General features: G+C 40.2%; 1 protein-coding gene across 1 annotated transcript; it reads left to right on the top strand.

Annotated features, from left to right (window-relative positions):
- Nucleotides 1–173: 173 nt before the first annotated feature.
- LOC105445945 (probable serine/threonine-protein kinase DDB_G0280461) lies at nt 174–1,079 on the top strand. Its single transcript, XM_011682114.2, has one exon. It carries the CDS (start codon nt 174–176, stop codon nt 1,077–1,079), a length of 906 nt encoding a protein of 301 aa, XP_011680416.2.
- Nucleotides 1,080–15,538: the final 14,459 nt, after the last annotated feature.

Below are 15,538 nucleotides of genomic sequence, written 5' to 3'. Positions count from 1 at the left end.
AAGAAATATTTGTTACTTTATGTATATGATTATGTTTCATTTTGAAAATGCAGAAATAAATACAAACAAACAAACAAACAAACAAACAATGACGTTCTTTTTTTCTTCTCAATCTTTCCATTCTCAGCTTCCACAAGAATGTGCTTCATGAAAAGGACTCGATGTATGACAACATGGCTTACGTAGACCGAGCTGTGGTTGAGCTGATTCCTTCAGATGTGGTGGTGCCCGTCATCAAGCACGAAGACCTTTCATTCCTGGTAGGAGCCGACGTCGATGAGGATGATGATCTCATCGGAAAGGGTTCATTCGGGAAAGTATTCTTGAGAGAGTTCCAGGGTGAGGCTGTCGCCGTCAAGGTGCCGTACATCAGTGAGGCCGTGAGGGATGAAGACGATGAGATGAGGATGGTTCGAATCAAAGCCGATCACGCTCGTATCACCATGGAAGCCCTGGTCAATCTCGCCTTCGCTGACCACCCCTCATTCCCAAAGACACTCGGCATCGTCGACATCGAAGGCGCTCCATCCCTCGTACTCGAGTTCCTTGGTGACAAGGAGACCGGTACGATCTACTCGCTCAGTCAGGCCATCAAGTTCCAGATCCCAGCTCTCTCGAAAGAACATTGGTTCCTCGTCATGATGGACATCGTTCACGGATTGAAAGCCATGCACGAGAAAGGTCTCTTGCATAACGACCTGAAAGCTAACAACATTCTCTTGCAATGGCAACTGGAGGACCAACGATGGCATGCTTTTATCATCGACATGGGGAAAGTCTCTACTCAGACCATACCCCTCAGGCACAAGCAGGTGCCCAAGGAGGAGATAACAGGGTACAAAGATGGCATTCTCTTTCCGCATCTGGCTCCGGAATACATCCTGGATCTACAACCCATGAGTGTTCAAACTGACATATATTCCTTGGGCAAGATCCTGGCTCGGATTGAGAGGGGGATTAGAAGTCGACCTCTGCGTGACCTAGCAGCAGAGATGACCAATGTCAAGCCTCGTCTACGACCCTCATGGAAACACATTGAGAAGGTCATCGCCAAAGCTCGGAAAAGAAACCAGTCATAATCTAGCCTTGAGATGATATTTTATATTGATGTGTACATATATCAAAATAATAGATGTATTTAGTTAAGATATTTAACATTTATGGAAGGAAAAAGTATGGCCTTTATTTGTCAACCAAAGACAATAAGCAAAATACGATGTAGAGAAGACATGAACAGGCTGATATTAACAATAGCCGATGGAACTTAAACAAAAAAAAAATCCATTCAGGATATTACCAGGCCTCTTACAGCTATGAACAACCAAAGCCAGATTAGACAGAAGAGCTAAAGTGCTCGAATAAGTTTCAAACCTGATCGTCAGAAATGACGAAAATGATAAGGCAGATAAAGGGAAAATGGGAAAGAAAGCATCTGGTCTCTATAATGAATTGAAGTGACTTATCGGTTTCTTTAGTACTGCGGAGGCTCTCGTCTCAAGTTGGCAGGTTTTCGATGCTCCCCTAGCTATTACAACCTCAGCGAACCACCCGAAACTTTTAGAGACATTGAATTCAATACCCTCGATGAGCTACAAATTTTCGGGAGATTCGCAAACATGCGCGCGCGCGTTGAGCGGGAAAATATCGGAGATCTGTATGCTTGGGATCGGGAATCGACCTGCGGGAAGGAAATCGGAAGGTCATGACCAGATGGCTCCGAATACGATCAACGAACCCAAATGGAGTTCGACAGTCGTTTCGGAGCACGGACAGGGTCTATGCCGAGTAAAATGATAAGAGGCGAAGAAGAAAGGCTAGACCAATAGGAAGGCGTCTCCCTAAACATATAAGATAGCATTTGAAAAAAATCTAAATGGCACTTGCAACATTAAAATAGAGCCTACAGCAAGTCAGCAAGTAGATGGAAAATATTGTTGCATTATAAGCATTCGTAGATATTTGGAGATTGCGTTACGCTCCAAATGATCTACGTCGATGAAGATGGTTATAGGACATTATTATGTGGTAGTTTATGGGATGAATTGAAGTTGTTACAGTATTATGACCTGATAGAATGTCATACGTATATATTTATGTTATTGATTTATGATACATGATTAATCATTGGGATTATGCTGGAAAGACCATAGAAAGCGTAAAGCACAGAGCCGTGGCCAAATAGAACGAATGTTAAAGACTAGGAAAGTAAAAAAGAAAAGTTTGAAAAGCGTCTGATCACAATAATGCCAAAATGGTTAAGTGATTTTTCAGTTCCTTTAGTACTGCGAGCATTCTTAGCTCAAGCAACCTGACTTTCGTGTCCTTACTGACATGGTTTTTGTGTTGGTTTGTGAGGATGTACAGCGGGAAGGGAGCTGGCGAATCACGTGATTCAGACGGTTCGAACACAAAATGGCGACCATGACGAAATCGATTCGATTTCCTCATCATTTTGTTTCAGAACACAATCGAAACGGAGAAAGTAAAGTAGGCTGGTGCTGATAAGATTGAAAAGAATGAAGTAGAGTTTGCAATGTGCAAAAGAAAGACAATGAATTATGAATTTGCGTAAAATAAATGTAAAATTACAAAAACAATCAAAATAAGATCGTGTGAATGAGTATCTTTTTGTTTGTTTATTTGTTCATCAATAATCGATGCTGTATCAAATAGTAAAAATCTAAAATTGGAAGGGTAAATTATTAAAAAGGAAACTAAAAGAGAACGATAGAAAGTGCCGAGCTGAGAAAGATTGACGGGGAAAGAGAGAGAGAGAGAGAGAGAGAGAGAAAGAGAGAGAGAGAGAGAGAGAAGATAGGAAGAGAAAAGTAAAAGACAAAGATAAAAGAGAAACAGAAAGAGAGAGAGAGAGAGAGAGATATAACTACTTTTTTAAACGCTCATTTTCGCCCTATAATATTTGATTTTTTTGTTAATTTTTTTCTAACCAAAAGTTGCTTATTATAGAACTTTTTACTTCGCGCGAGACTCGATTTTGTTGGTTGTGGTAATTATGAGAAAATAGCATGATTCATAACAAGACAATACAACATTACACGGTACAGCGAAACGAAGGATCTTTTTTTTTGGTGGCGGTTGGTTGAAATATTTACTAAAGTCTAAAAACATTGATGTAAACCACTACTAAACAGGGATTTTTTCCCCTTCCAATTTGACGAGATTTGCGGAAATATTTTGGAGTTGCATCGGCCGGCTCACCAGAGAATGAGAAGTAAGGAATGACAGGGCATGGATACGTGTAGCACGCATGTGATCTGGCCACGAAACCAACCTAACCACGGAATAACAAAAGGTATGCGGATGTATCCTCTTAATGAGGATAAGACATCGTCATGATCATGCAGGGACATCGCCATAAAGAACATAGTTGAAATGGGTCTGGAGTTGCCAACAAGTTATCCCCAAATTTCAATTAGAAGAGGAAAAAATTGACAAGAGAGAAAGAGGAAGAAAGAACGGAGTAGGGGAAAGGGTTGGAACTATAAGGTGACATAGGACGACTTCCAACACCCCCTAGTCATTATAATACCAATTGTCTTTGGATGTCTCTCGATGACGCCACACTCTGGTTTCACGAGACATACCCGCTGAAAACTTTCACGACGGGAACTGAAAAAGCCATTAATGTCTTTGTGTACTAAAGACGCAGAGTTTGGCGACCTTGCGAGTCATGAACGACGTCACATCATCACGCGAACGTTTTTTTTTTGTAGGAATTCGGTTAACCCATGATCATGTGCAAGACATGCATAATTTATCAAGTAAATTAGAAAATTGGAATTTAGACGGCTTTACATTATGATAAGTGGTCTACACAATATTTTCGTCCGTTCACATACCTTTTCAGGCCATCGTGCACTCGTATCGCACTCTGACAATAAAAAAATGATTAAAAGTGAACAGTGACGTAACTATGGGTGACGCCCCCTTCAAATTAAAAAAAAAGTAGGGAAGAAGGAGAAGGAAAATGAAGAGGGAAGGGAACATTAAAGACGACGTCACGACCCTTATCATCCTGCCTATACACCTTATTATCATGATATTTAATGGCTTTGTTAATTTGCATTTCAAACATGCATACATTGAGACGACCCCCCCCCCCCTCTCTCTCCTAATGATACCAGGACCCCCTCTGGACTCACATTGTAAGCTGAAGACAAAAAGTGACATATCAAAATGTAACAATGCTAATACCATTTTCTTTCTTTTCATTTTCAAGTTAAAAGGGATAACTATGGTCCATAAAACTTGCTAATCAATTACAATCATAATCATAGCGACATCTCCACACTTAGTCAATTATTGGCATTGTCAGTCTGGGCGTAGGAAATTGTGGGCGCAAAGTTCCTGGAAAGGAATCGTGCGTAAAATTCGGGAAAATATTTTGCACAGATTTTGAAGGTTTGATTCACGTGCTGGCATTTAAGACAGGAAGGCTGAAAATAAAGGCTAGAATATATATTGCCTTATAATATTGAACGTGAATTTTTGAAATCATAAAAAACCATGATCAATGGCGATATAGTCATGGATCTGCCGTTGGGTGTTTAAGGCCATTAGATGAAGTATAGTTTTCAGGAACGGGTAATGTTTATTACACAGTCTTTTGAGACTGAACAGAAATGCTCGTCACATAAAATACAATTTCTGATTTATACGATTTCTTTACTTAGATGTCAGCGCAATTCACGTAGTCAAGTTAATCAACACGTCAATAATAATAATTTGATTTCATGTAACCTTGTTGAATATTCTTTATTAATTAATTAAACAAGTTTCCATGAAAGATTTAATCGTTATAGGAGATACGCATACGATTATCTTCGCACCATTTAAAAATTGGCAGCTATGGAGATGAACTAGACATTAATAACTTATTGGACAGTATTTGACTTACACGGACATTTTTTAACATCACTTCATTATTCAATCATAATCATTTTTTGGTTTAGTGGTCTCTTGTTTCTTTACTCCAAAAACGTAAGTCAGTGAAGTCACCATTTAAAAGTTTGATGAGTGATTTTTTAATTTAGCATTATGGTAAAGTACACTTTGAACATGAGCTCAGGCACTAACAATATTGATTTGAATCAAACATGATCAAATTATAAAACTACGTTTTGACATTACTCAGGACCCCTTTTAAATGTTTACTTATCAAATAATTTAGTAGAGTTTGACAACTAACTTTTTAAAAGCTTACTGAAAACATTGTCATGCCGTTCCCGTAGAATTGCCATCGTGCTTATTATCAGCTCGCAAGGAGCGGCAAAAGGGATAGCCTTGATCTTAAACATTAATCGAACGACTATCTTATCGAACTTGTCCTCGCTATTGTACCCTCTATACACGCCGGAAATGACGCCCGTTGTGCTCTTCAGTTGACCCTGTCATCGTATAACACGAAAAGTTCACAAACACCCTTGACATTTGTAGTATAGTGGGTCCTGGAACTTACAAGTTCTACGTGAATAACAGGAATTGCCGTCGGAAATATGATTGGGTCATTCGGCGGACCACCAGATCATATCGATCTGATAGGAAACAGTTGTGAAACCTCAGTCACACCGACAAACCGACAAACCGACTCAAAATCAACACCGACTCAGAACCGACCGAATCGTTACCACTTGTAGTAATGTAATACCTGAGTTACACCTACAAACCGACTTCACGTCGACTCCAAACTAATGAGGGGGGGGGGGGGAGGGGGGGGGGGAGGGGAGAGGGGGGGGGGGGGGGGTTCACCAAGCCTCAACATTGATCTTAAATTTGATCGGATCAATTCTATTGATGCAACACCCCCGGGGGAATGATTTAGTTGTTCGTTCGATCTGCTGTCGGTCTTGTGTCGGTCTCAGTCATGACCGCCAAACCGACTCAGCACTTATCTCAAATCGAATGACTCTTGGCCATTTAGGGGTAAGGTCATTTGTTTGTTCGCTCTGTTGTTGGTTTCGTTGGTATGACTGGGGCATGACTTTGACAGCAATGAATCGAATGTCAAATTATGGGTACTCATGTGATGTGTTGACTGTCAGCTATCTGATAACGTACATTCGAATGGGCGTAGCGGAAGGCCAGTCATTGAGGGGCGGGGAGGGGCGGCAATGCTTATTTTGCAACGTACCAAGCCGGGAACATTGTCAAGATTTTTAAGGGCGCGCAATTTGGTCTCATTCTCATTCTGTCTTCCTTCCCTTTACTCCCTCTCTTGCACCTTAAAACAAAGTTGCCGTGGAATTGTGTGGAGAGGGGCAACTACCCTACAGACGCGGATCTATGGGGCTCACATTAGTCCGTTTCGGGCATCACCTTCCCCCTTTTGACAAAATCCTGAAGCCGCCCCTGCCCCCGTTGGGCCGGCACTACCCCAAAGCATGTCACCTTAACCCAACCTGCACTTTCAAGTCGTGTCCAAATTATCTCTTCACCTTTTGTCTAAACTGTGTCATTCTCTGTCCCTGTAACTACGATAAGGATAACCGTGAGGACTGTTTCTTAAAAATTATTCGACTTTTGATCAGTAACGTGAATAATCATTCATTCTAATTACCACCTGATCACGTCATGAGATTCACCGATCACAAGGTGTTAATAGAAAAAGCAAGCATGGGGGATGGCATGGATTCAGATATCTTTAGTGGCAAGGGGTGAGGGGGGGGGGGGTTGGCAGAAGGGGGGGGGGGGGGCAAAGGTAAAATATAAAGGCTTTTAATATCGGAGCTTTTTCACATACAAATTCATAAGTACATGCGTATCAAAATTAAGTCTATGGCAGATTTGATTTAGCAGGCGTGGCGGGGGGGGGGGGGGTGCAAGTGCTCCCTGTGCCCAAGGAGGGATTCGCCACTGGCATAGAGCAGCATTATTACTTTTGTCTGCCTGAAATGATAGCGTTTGAAATTAAACCATGCAAGAACAAAGAATGGCACCGCAGAAACAATACTAAAAAATCACACGTAGTAGGAATAGTTAAATACATGTATATTTGGTTAGATACAGTACTTATCATTAAATTGGATTGTGAATGAAACTGGCATCAAGTAACTGCCAAAGGTAGAGAGCAAGTGTACAAATTGCACTATTTTGGAATTATTAAGTTAATCAGAAATTAACCTAATCATGTGATAATCGTGATGAAAATCACATACAGTGGTACGGATATTGATACAGGGATCAACATTGAGTCCAAATTAATTTCGGGTCATAAATTTTAAGACCAATGATGTGACATTGCTGAATTAGTAATTCTTCCCCTGAAAAAGAAAAAGAATGAAAATGTCACGACTTATTGTTTCAAATTCACCAGAATTCAACATTCTCTTTGACCATGTTAAGAGGGAAATAACAAATAGGAAAAGTGTGACAAGCTGTCATGTACAAGGAAAAGGAAAATCCGTTTTGATAATTAATGATTGGTGACAGTACTTGACTTTCAAAACCTAGTTTGTGTAGGACATCGATGCCCTATAGACAGAGTCATGTGTTTCAATTGACTATGGAAGTAGGTAATGTACAGAGACGGCTGGAAATATATTGTTGTAAAAACTGGTCATGACCATGTGAATGCGATTGTGGTTCTGGAATGACCAGTATTGATGGTGATCATTGGCGTATCGAGGGGGGGGGGGGGGGTGTTTTGGGTGTTCAAACACCCCCTTGGCAAACAGGGGGTGTGTATGAATCGTAAAGACACCCTTTATCTGTGTTTTATCTATGCCCTCCCACCTGGCAAAACAAATTAAATGTAAAAGAAAAAGTTTTTAAAAAATTGCTGTAGGGGGGGGGGGGGGGAAGTTGAGGGGAAAAAAGGAGTGCTTACCCCTCGCCCGCTTATTTGCCGCTAAATATTTTTTCAAAAATTGGGCAAAATAAAGTAAAAATGTTTTTTATTTTTTGCTCAAGAGGGAGGGGGGGGGGTGGATGTTGAGGGAAAAAAGGAGTGCTTACCCCCCGCCCGTTTATTTGCTGCTAACTATTTTTTCACGAATTAGGCAAAAAAGAGTGCTCCTTACACCCCCCCCCCCCTCCCCGCTTATTCACTGGCTGGCTGATTCACCGCAAAAAACAACTCCCCTTTAAAAATCTTGGCATGATAATAATGATATTGATGATGATAATGATGATGATGATGACGATAATGATGATGATGATGATGTTGATAATGATTATGATGGCGATAATGAGTATAATGACGATAATGGATTAGTATGGACGGGGGTGATTATGATGATGATGTTGATGGTGACGACGGACGACCACGATTATATGATAATAACGATAGTGATGTCCACAATGATTTTGTGGTGATTTTTAGTGGTCATGATGATGAGATGAGGGTGACTATGATATCGTCGATGATGGCGATTTTGGTAAGAATTAAAATGACGATCATTACTATTGTGATGAACGATTATGATAGCGAAATGAAGCCGGTAATGATGGTAGGATGTCGAAGATACAGTTGTCACGACCTCAACTGTCATTAAAAAATACTAAGGTTAATAGGCCGAACGGGCCAACGATTCGTGTATTTTCATTCATGATTTTCATCCACGCCTATTGAACTGTTAAACCAGCGAATAATAAATATTGGCAAAATATTGAAGTGCCCTGTATGAGGTACGGAGAAATATTTACTCTTCCTTTGAATAAATATTCATGTTATGCGGGTGAGTCAGGCAAACAACGAATGAGCTGAGCATGCTGAGACGAGGGCAATAGACGCTGGTGCAAATTGATTCATCTGAGTGTCAACAAAGAGGAACTCGGCGAAGTAAACAAATATTTGTTCTATATTACGGTTGGTGAACTGAATGTTCCATGGAAAATGAATATGTATGACAAACCAAGGAGTTAGGATTTTAAGCTCACTGGGCAAACAAAGACCGAAGGTTTAACGTAGCGGGGTGGAAACGAGAGGAAGAAGCGAAAACAACATTAAATGTAGCTTAATAGCCTTGTTTATTCAGTTTGAAATGTTTTGTGCATGAAAGCAAAATGGTAAACAGGATATTCATTGAGGTCATGGATTTACGTGATAAAGAAACCGTATTTTTATTTTGTGTCTTACTTCAAATCCAGCTTTTTATTCAAACGGCTTCATGGATTAAAGACAGCATTGGTTGAGGTTATAAATTAATATTGATTAAATCGGCCGTAAAGCAAGACAGTCATTCGACGAGAGATAAAATCCTAAAATACAAATTATTCAGACAAAGTGAATTTTCGACTGTGCAATCGTTCCAGAGGCGAATTTGTAGATTTGGGTTCTACCAGGTATATTTTCTATATGGATCGTCGCTGGTTTTATACCATCATTGGCATTGTGTTAATAGGACCGTATCCGGACACCTACCCCATGGACATCAACCCCCGGATAAACACCCCCAGTCAACTACCCCTAGGACAACTACGCCCTAGGATAACTACCCCCTAGGGCAACCACCCTCTAGAACGACTACCCCGGACAACTACCCCCGGACAACTAACCCCAGACAACTGCCCCCTAGGATAGTTGTCCAGGAGGTTGTCCTAGAGGATGGTTGTCTGGGGGTAGTTGTCCGGGTGTAGTTGTCCTGGGGTTAGTTGTTCGGGGGTATTTGTCCTGGGGGTAGTTGTGTCCTAGGGGGTAGTTGTCATTGGGTGTTGTCGTCCTAGAGGGTGGTTGTCCTAGGGGGTAGTTGACGGGGGTGGTTATCCAGGGGTGAATGTCCAGGGGGTAGGTGTCCTATAGAACCTAATATGACTAACAGCATTGATCAGCATTATGCACAGTTAGTTCCTTTTTACCAAATTATCATAGGTGTATCCTTTGGTTGCCTCTGTTTGACATGAATTGTGTTTATAAATTATCAAATCACATCAATGAATATTTGTTGACCCCTTTGACTTTTCCAAGCATTGTTTGTCACCATCAAATTGGAAAGAGGATTCGTCATCGCAGCACGCCCCCGAGCACGTCGTGCACAACAACAATTCATTCACCTTGCGCTTCAGAATAATCTTCTTCTTTTCTTTCTTTTTGCTAGCGGTTATGTCAATATCAAAGATAAACACCTGCAACACACGCGTGTGACGATCAAACCGATCTAACCGGTTTTATTGACGAGTTCGAACTACGGTCGTTATTTTTCAGATCGACTTTTGAGAGGGTGTTTTTTTTCTTTTCATTTTAGTTCAAATATTTTTGAACAGTCATCATAGTTAAGTCACAGAAATATTAAAGTCAATTATATGTTGAGCTGTATCAGGACGAATACCCCTGGACTATCGACCCGGACGACGAACCCCTAGGACCGATATTCCACAGGACAATTACCTCCGGACGACTACCGTTTAAAGGATCACAATTCTTGCAATTTCAAACTCCAGCTAGTATATCTAATTGATTCAGCGAGAAATTTAAAAAACCATTTAATTTCATGTTTTGAACTAAAGAACATTCTTTGTTAACATGGAGAACGATAAATCCTTAGCAATCTATTTCCTCATTCATGATATGCCAACGTACAACACACACGTGATAACCTTTTTGTATTTGTTTGAAGTAAATACAATAGCATGTAAACAAACAAACAAACAAACAAATGTAAAGACATCTGACTCTGTATACACAATCATTGTTTTTATTTCTAAATCATTGTAGGGATGGCATGCGGGGGGGGGGGGGGGTTCGGGGCTGATGCTTGCTCGGTTAATTTGATGACAATGAACTTTTTTGTTAACCCTGGACTGACCAATAATAATTATTACTACAACCTGCAGTCCTAGGTCTTCTGTTACAGACACCTCAAAGTTCTTTGGCCCATATCAACAAGACACTGCAGACTTTACTTTGCATTATATTTATTACCCATTGTTTGCAGATAACTGAATTTTGACCGCTGAAAGTTTGTCGACCCACGGTCACTTGCCAGCAGCTCTTGACCATTATTATACTGGACCCTGGACCCTGGCCAGACGGAAGGACCTGCTTGACCGCAAGTGAAAAATGATAAATAATAAAGAAAGAAACAAAACAAAATAAAACGAAACAGCCCATAAAGTTTTGTGACCCTTCAAAGGTTTGCAGCAGATTCGTAGACGTATAGGTTTCTTTTATACAGAAGCGCAGTAATCAAGATAATCAAAATTCCTGGGAGATTTGAATCAGTTTCTACTTCCATAGTACTCCATGTGAATATGATTTGTAGTAATTCAGGTTTAAAAATCATCCAAACGCTCTCACAGAACAATTCATGAAAATTATGCGCAAGAAACTTCCACTTTTTTATCACAACCTCGGGAGGCGAAAATCACAGTTGAACAACCGTTCTTTGCTCTAAATTAATGTGTAATTGATGAGCAAATTAGGGAGTACAGGGGGAAAGAAAACTAAGAAAGCTTAATGCGAGCGGTAAGTTGGGGGAGGGGGCGGGCGCTATAGGTCTATCCCCAATTGCGGAACCACTGGTGAATAACGGAGCCGCCACAAGAGAAACAATGAGAGTGGGGGAAACTGCTCTCTACGATCATAATAACTACACTATTTTCCTTGGTTAAGAATTATCGGAGAAACTGGAAATTATTATCAGGGAAAGGGGATCCAACCCCGAAATCAAGAATGCCCCTGGCTACGCCCTCGTGTTATGGAAAGGAAAATCCCAAACAGTCGCCACATCAGAGCTGGAGGGGGCCCCCATAGTCTGATAGAGAAGGGAAAGGGGATCCAACCCCGAAATCAAGAATGCCCCTGGCAACGCCCTCGTGTTATGGAAAGGAAAATCCCAAACAGTCTCGTCATCAGAGCTGGAGGGGGCCCCCATAGTCTGATAGAGAAGGATCGAGTAACAAGATGAGGAGTGATATGACATGGAATCTTGTTTTGAAATTCGAGGAGGAGCAGAATGATGCACTAAGGCCCGCCCGCCCCCCCCCTCCGATTCCGCCCCTCCGATTAATAAATATTATTAGAACACTCACGGCGTTGCAGTTCTCGTGTGTATTATCATATTTCAATACTGTTTAATATTTGGTTTGTTTACACCTTCTTAAAATCAATAAAAACAAAATAAAATTAAACATTTATCGATACATGGTTGCTTATGGATACATTGCAACACCATCAAAACAAAATGTTGTTGTGAAAATAGGGAAGATGTTTCTTCGATTATCATGTTTCAAATACGTGTGCTCCGTGCGTAAGTACTCCACTTATTATAATCGTTAATAAATAAGAAGTATCAAACGGACGCTTTCACATTGCAAAGTTAAAGGGAAATCCAACCCAAATAGGCAATTACTCTATAGACTAAAAGAAAGCAGAAAAATCAGAAAAGCAAACTGATGGCTGAAGCGGTAATGTCAATGTGATTTAGTGCCGGACTACTTTTCCATCTGTTCCAACATATAAAATGACTAAAAATAAAAAAAAATCAAAGATTTATTACTCAGGATGGTCTATTCGTTTTAGAGGACCTATAATAATATGCTATTTTGAGTAGGGCCCCAAGGGAGAAGGAATTTACGAGAAAACATAAATTAATGATATTTTTGTACACGACAAATGGGAGAGTTGTCCACGTCCTACGTCACAATAGTGATCTCATATTTCAAACATTCATAACAGCCTTTATATTTTCCGATTCATTTCAAACTTTTGCCATTCTGTTTCTATTAATTTTCTGCTTCCATACAAATCAACTGATTACAAAGGTTGGATGTCAAATTCATCTGGGGTATAGGTTTTATGACATTTCTTCGAATGCTTTTCTTGAAGTAATGCTTAGTATATAAAATTCTATTGTCACTTTTTGAAAACTCTGAGCCACAACATCTGTGTGTATCAATAATAACACAGCATTTTGTCAATTTTTTAAATCCAGAGTTATGAATAAAAATGATAGCGGATAGCGAAAGGTTGGCGGGTGCCTACTTTAAAAAAATGATTAATGTTATACTGTTGAATAGGGCTAGATTTATTTTTTGGGGTGTGAAACTAAACGACTTGTTTGGACTCTCGTTAACTTGATAGATGTGTTTTGATACCTCAATATCCCTTTTCAGATAGGCTAATCGACACTTGATACGATATGAATACGTGTTGTGTATTATTTTCATCCCAGGTCAGCGATGCGATCTCCCGCATTGAAAGAAGTGCAAAACGCAAGGTGTCGGAAATGCATTTGAGCCCCTTCTTGATTTCATATCATATTCACACTAGCAGATTCGGGAGGGGGGGGGGGGTGGAACTGGAACATGTCCCATTTTGTTCATTCTGCTTGTCAGCAAGTTTTAGTAAAATTGTGCACCCCTCTTTTTCCTTCAAAATTCTGGAGCCGGATGGACTCTCAAATGACTAGGTGTTGTGGCATGCGCCTGTAATCCAGCTAACAGTGGAAGTTACAAACTGATTCAGGCCGCGAGGACGCAGGTTCGAAACTGAGTCACGTCTTTCGGATGGTGACGTTTAAAGGTCGGTCCCCAGACGTAAATAATCATGTCTGATTGAAAAACGTCTGTAAACACCCAATTCACACACACATACGACTCTCAAAGAATAATGGGCAGATAACAAAAACAAAAAAGAAACAAACGAAAAACGGGGTTGAAAAATGTTTCAACAAAGGGATATCGTATAATGTGTACCAACAACTGTTAACATGCAGACGGGTGGACTCTTCAATGGCCCAACAACAAGAAGAAAAAAAAAATTGACAAACAACAACAACAACCCAATAACGACAGCAAAAAACAAAACAAAATGGGGGTGTAGCTCCTCCTCTTTATTGATGTAGATATGTATGGGCCATGTCTTCGTGGGAGGGGGAGGGGTAGTGAGGGGTGTTATTACGGCACGCCACTTTGCGTTTGACAGCACTTGTGCTTGAAATTATGTATTTTAAGTTCAACATTAATAATAAAAATACAGGGCGGGCGCCCCGAAGCCTCACTCCTGCTTGGGAGCTGGATCAAGTACCAGGGTTTGTACTAATTGAACTGATGTAAACTTTACAATACGTAGAGATGAAATGTATATATAAATAGAAGCATAAAACTCTCTAGAGCACTTGAAAACAAAGTGGTTTCATCTACTGGTATATACTCCCTCCAAGGTATTGCCTCATGTATATTACAATGTATTAATTAAGCCAGTATTGTCCACTTGATTTCATTATCCCTTCTCGCTTGGCCCTTGACCAAAAGTACTTGCGTATCATGTGCCCCATCCACCCCCGGTCATGCAAATACCATGTGATGTGGATTATTGAGACCACTTGCTACGACCACAATGTATTTTAAGAACATAATGACCACACAGTTCGATTGATTATTGATCAGCGCTTACCTGGACAATAAACTTCTTAGACCTAGGGTCCATGCAGATGCGGTTTGTCTCCGTCGAGGTCTGGTGTCGAGGTCTTTCATGTGCCCTTCATCTCTTTCTTTTTGTCTTCCTTGAGTTTGGGACATCACAATAGACCTATAGCCCACGAGACCATCAAATGTCATTTCGAGGACCTTGACTGTGCCATTGCGGTCAAACCCTGGTCCACTCCGTGTGGACACTCTATTGTTTACTTATTTACGTTTTGTTGCTTTAAGGATTAGTAATGTCTTTATGCACATGTATGTACTTACTACTTAATAGACTAGTTCATGGTTAGCACATGTCCCAAATGACTCCGAATATCCACAGATCTTCAAAACATGAAGAGGTCCCATTTTGTACATTTTGAAATAATCACTCTTTCAGCAATGGAGGTGCTACGTAAATAGCCTTTGTTTCCCCTTTTCAAAGAATACTTCCACCTGTTTATCAGGCATTGCTTGTGCATATATGAATAATGATTACATAACTTTCATGAGCACGTATCCAGGATTTTGTCTCCGTGTATTTCACAATTTGGTCCGCAATGACCTTATCTGCTCATGCTCAGACTGCAACAATGAACTGGCTTATTCTCATTATCTCCATGATATACAAAAATAACTATAAATAGAAAATAAGTTAGTAAGTGAATAAATGAATGAACAAATAAATATATAAACTGCAAAACACATATAAACAATAATAATAAAAGCATAACAATTTTGTTCATTTTAATATATTGTTTCTCCTCGTGGTGCATTCGATCATCGTCCTCCGTAATAAAAAAAAAAGGGGGGGGGGGTTACCGCCCCACTACTTATCATTTCCTTGATACGCTTCTGATACAGATAATGAAATAGTAAATCGAATATCAATTTTTTTTTCCGGAGAGGAGTATTGTTCCAATTAGGTTCGTAATCCAATCGCTCAGTTCTATTTTCTAAAAATACTTTGGAATTGAAATTTGTAAAAATCATGAGTTACCAGTGACGTGTTTTCATTGCAGTCACGTGGCTGATTGTAATGAACCCATCGATATCACTGATTTCTTTTTTTTTCTTCAATTCAGCGACGACCCTTCAAAAATGCAGATTCCGGAAATCAAGGAAGAAAAAAAAAAACGATGATTGATAAAGCGTAAGCCTCCACTCAGTCTCAGTG

The sequence above is a fragment of the Strongylocentrotus purpuratus genome, unplaced genomic scaffold (genome assembly GCF_000002235.5).
Source record: "Strongylocentrotus purpuratus isolate Spur 01 unplaced genomic scaffold, Spur_5.0 spur5_scaffold_10, whole genome shotgun sequence".
Taxonomy (NCBI): domain Eukaryota; kingdom Metazoa; phylum Echinodermata; class Echinoidea; order Camarodonta; family Strongylocentrotidae; genus Strongylocentrotus; species Strongylocentrotus purpuratus.
This window is presented reverse-complemented; position numbering and strand designations above follow the sequence as displayed.